The 3,549-nt window shown below is 33.8% G+C and overlaps 2 protein-coding genes across 2 annotated transcripts; one reads left to right on the forward strand and one right to left on the reverse strand.

Annotated features, from left to right (window-relative positions):
- The first annotated feature begins 353 nt into the window (after positions 1-353).
- LOC109341926 (AP-4 complex subunit sigma-like) lies at positions 354-1,836 on the forward strand. Its single transcript, XM_019579901.1, has 4 exons — positions 354-404; positions 800-886; positions 1,259-1,327; positions 1,497-1,836. The coding sequence occupies exons 1-4, from the start codon at positions 354-356 to the stop codon at positions 1,629-1,631; spliced, it is 342 nt and encodes a 113-aa protein (XP_019435446.1). The 3' UTR covers positions 1,632-1,836.
- A 330-nt stretch (positions 1,837-2,166) lies between these two features.
- LOC109341927 (gamma-glutamyltranspeptidase 3-like) lies at positions 2,167-3,543 on the reverse strand. The gene is made up of 3 exons (XM_019579902.1): positions 3,445-3,543; positions 2,874-3,011; positions 2,167-2,792 (listed from the first exon to the last, which is right to left on the reverse strand). The coding sequence occupies exons 1-3, from the start codon at positions 3,466-3,468 to the stop codon at positions 2,520-2,522; spliced, it is 435 nt and encodes a 144-aa protein (XP_019435447.1). The 5' UTR covers positions 3,469-3,543; the 3' UTR covers positions 2,167-2,519.
- Between the last annotated feature and the right edge of the window lie 6 nt (positions 3,544-3,549).

Raw genomic sequence — 3,549 nt, forward strand, 5'->3', positions numbered from 1 at the left:
TATATATATATATATATATATATATATATATATTCAGAATTGGGTTTTTAAGGTCTATGTTTCAAAAGGTGCATTAAGAGGTATTTTGTCTTTATAAATGTGAAGATGGCAAGAATTTCTATCCAATGCAGAAATTTGTATGCTTAACTGGCCATATAATTCATGTTTCTCTTTGGAAAACTCATTGATTAGGTTATCTGAGTAAGCAAATCTAGATTTCTGTTATGCTTAGAGGTAGTTACCATGTAGTTGTGTGCAGCAAGTTTAGGTTTGTGGTTGGCATATTGTGGCATCTGGACTCTTGTGTGCTGGAGGTCTTTTTATATTATTCTCAAAGTGTCTCTGATTCTGCCATGGAGCTAATCACTTCTATTTACCCTAGCAATTTCCGATTTTCTGGTTCAGTGAGTTGGTGATTAAAGTTTCAAAATTTTCATATTCTTGTTAAGATACTGCCTACTGTATTTATATGATCTCTTGATTTCAAATGAATTGATGAAGTTATAAGTGTGCTTTCGATGCCCTATATTAAATTTGGTGTGATAAGCTTTATGCATGTAGCGGACCCCACTTTAGACTGAGTTCAATGCTTTGTCAATGAACATGATTTATGATAGAGCATTGTAGTGTCATTCGATCCATGTAGCCAACCCCACCTAGTGGGATAAAGACTTGGTTGTTATTGTAAGCTTTATGCAGTTTATCCCATAATATGTGGGATTGGCGTATCTTATTATTGTTGCTATTGAGTATTGCCTTTAATTGATTCTATTAGCTGATATATTTTCATTATGGATAGTGTTCATTTGTTGAGCATCGCAACTACAAAATTGTATATAGGCGCTACGCATCTTTGTTTTTCCTGGTTGGAGTTGATGATGATGAGGTAAACCATTTTCTCCTATGTCTTTTGAATTGATTCACAGGAAGACACTAGCTAATGTTAAACAATCAGATCACACAAATACTAAATGCTTAATTTCTTCGTAATATAAATAATATTGTGAAATGATTTAGCTCCAAAATTACTTGTCATGGCTTAAATGTCATCTTCCTCTAAGATAAAAAGGAAGACTTTACCTGTCTAAAGGAATGGAGATGACTTTTGATTGTACAATAAGAAAAGCATGAAGTTATTTAGCCTATTAAATATTTTAACAGAAATTTCTATGAATCACTTTTTTTGTAAAAAAAATGATATAATTTGAAATTCTGATTGAGTGTTTCCGTATTCAACAATCTGCGGATAATATTTCAGAACGAGCTTGCTATTTTGGAATTTATACATCTCTTAGTTGAAACCATGGATCGTCACTTTGGCAATGTGGTAAGCCCTTCTGTGATTGGAGCCTGATGAGTTATATGTTTCATGAGTTTCTTAGTTTCTACCCCCTCCCAGTTGCTTTTCAAATGTCTTTTCCTTTCTTCCTTCCATTTTCTGAAAGTAGATTCCACTAAAGATGATTTTATTTGCACTTGTCCACTTATATTTGCAGTGTGAGCTTGATATCATGTTCCATTTAGAAAAGGCACATTTTATGTTGGAGGAAATGGTCATGAATGGTTGTATTGTGGAGACAAGCAAATCAAATATTCTGGCTCCAATTCAATTGATGGATAAAACTTCTTGAAATAGAAGTGTATGCCTTGTGATTTCTGTATCATTATTGTCGCCTGCTGCTATTATTCTGTTAACAATAAAGTAGAACAGTTAATAGCCGTTTTTCTTTATGAATAAAAATCTGAGTGTTTCTATTTGTTTTATTTCTCTCACTTCCCTTGTTGTATGAATGATCATGATCTTCTCTCTTTTAAATATAAATTCAAGTTTTGGTACATGCATTAGCACAATACCCTAACAGCAATTACAAACTTCAAATCCAAAATTACTAATGTTGATTCGAGTCGGGCAAGATCACAAGTCAAATTGAACCTACCTGGCCATTTGGGGCTGTACCTTATAGTTATATATTAGTGCTACGTATTCTTTAGCTGAAGAGAGGTGAGTGAAGATTAATAATTTATTTCAGGTTCAATTGTGTGGACTTGGCTTTCAAAACGACTTTTCCACAAATGTATTTGTATCTTGAACCTTCAAGTTTGTTGCCTTAAATGCAAATGCCGTTAGTGTCGGGTATTTGTGGAGAAGAGAAGCTTGATTTGCATCATAATATGTAGCCTAATATCTAAACCAAATAATGTACTGAAATAGTATGGGGATGTGAGGATTTCATAGCAGTCATTGTATCTTTGATGTTGTAAATACCACAGGGATTTTATTTTTTCAGATCAATTGGCTATCTCCTCTCTGGAAAGGTTGTCAATCTAGTTGGATGTAAATGTTTTACTTTGTTGTATAGGAACTTAAGCTTGGAATTTATTTCCTGTGAAGTAAACAAGTCTATATAATTTGATTGAAAAATTATGAAATTGTAAGAGATGAAAGCACTGTCTACAATTTGTGTGTGCTTTTTGTAATATATAAATGGCTAAAATTTCATTTTGACTTTGATCAATAATTAAGCTGCAGCAGGACACCCACCCTTTCTGGGGTCACTAATGGCTATGAGAATGCCATGCTTTGTATGTGATTTGGTGTCTTCACCAATTTTCCCATTAATGTTAGTAGGTGTTTTGATAGTTTGGACAACAAACTGAGTGACACCTAGTGCATTAGCCCTATCCATTTGATGACCTCTCTCTTCTAGGAAAAGCCTACTTTCTTCTGATAGCTCAATGTGATGACCATCATAAGTGTTCAACTTCTCATAGGTAACTGCATTTGGTATTAGCTGCAGAAGATAAAGATCCAAATAAGATTGTAGTTTGGAGGATAGACACAAAGAAAAACTGTGATGAAATCTAGTTAGAACCTTGTGATAAATCCTTGGGCTGAGAACTGCATCCAATGGATTCATTCCCTTAATGAAATGATTAAGAAAGACTTGAATCACTGCTGGTATAATGTTCACTCCACCACTGCCTCCAATAACACCAACCAACCAGTCATCCTGCTAAACAAAAGTAAGATGAACTTGGATGTATAAGAATCTTAATGTAGCATTTGGTGTGCCTAACATTTCAGAATATAACTTTTTGTTCACTTTGGTTCTATATTTTACTGTAACCGGAATATTATACTTTTTAATCTCTTGTCATGTTTGGTTTATATAATAAATCAAACAGAATAAAATGTGTTTTATTTTGATGTCTACCAAATGCTACCTTACTTTCTAAAAGTAAAACATGTATTTTTTTTTTTTGCTTGGTTGAGGGCAGATGTTTCTCACCTATGGCAAACTACTCAGATTCCTCAACACTAACTCAATGCTATAGCTTAGTAGAGACACGTTTTATATAGAAAAACTTGCATGTCAACCAAAAAACATTAACTGTCAAAGGCATTTGTGGCAAACATCACAATGAGCAAGCTAGAAGCAGTACCTTTGTGATGATAATAGGGGTCATAGCAGACAATGGTCTTTTGTTTGGTTCAATGAAATTTGTTGGAGCAGGAGGTAGTTTATCAGGTGATGTCTCAGTAGGTGT

The sequence above is a fragment of the Lupinus angustifolius genome, unplaced genomic scaffold (assembly GCF_001865875.1).
Source record: "Lupinus angustifolius cultivar Tanjil unplaced genomic scaffold, LupAngTanjil_v1.0 Scaffold_930, whole genome shotgun sequence".
NCBI classification, from domain to species: domain Eukaryota; kingdom Viridiplantae; phylum Streptophyta; class Magnoliopsida; order Fabales; family Fabaceae; genus Lupinus; species Lupinus angustifolius.

Excerpts from the sequence above, each read along its gene's own strand:
- LOC109341926 (XM_019579901.1), top strand. The coding sequence starts at position 354 with ATGGAGCTAATCACTTCTATTTACCCTAGCAATTTCCGATTTTCTGGT. Across the intron at positions 887-1,258 it reads TTGGAGTTGATGATGATGAG|AACGAGCTTGCTATTTTGGA; the intron begins GTAAACCATTTT and ends ATAATATTTCAG. Across the intron at positions 1,328-1,496 it reads ATCGTCACTTTGGCAATGTG|TGTGAGCTTGATATCATGTT; the intron begins GTAAGCCCTTCT and ends TTATATTTGCAG.
- LOC109341927 (XM_019579902.1), bottom strand. The coding sequence starts at position 3,468 with ATGACCCCTATTATCATCACAAAG. Across the intron at positions 3,012-3,444 it reads CCCCTATTATCATCACAAAG|GATGACTGGTTGGTTGGTGT; the intron begins GTACTGCTTCTA and ends TTTGTTTAGCAG. Across the intron at positions 2,793-2,873 it reads GCCCAAGGATTTATCACAAG|CTAATACCAAATGCAGTTAC; the intron begins GTTCTAACTAGA and ends TATCTTCTGCAG.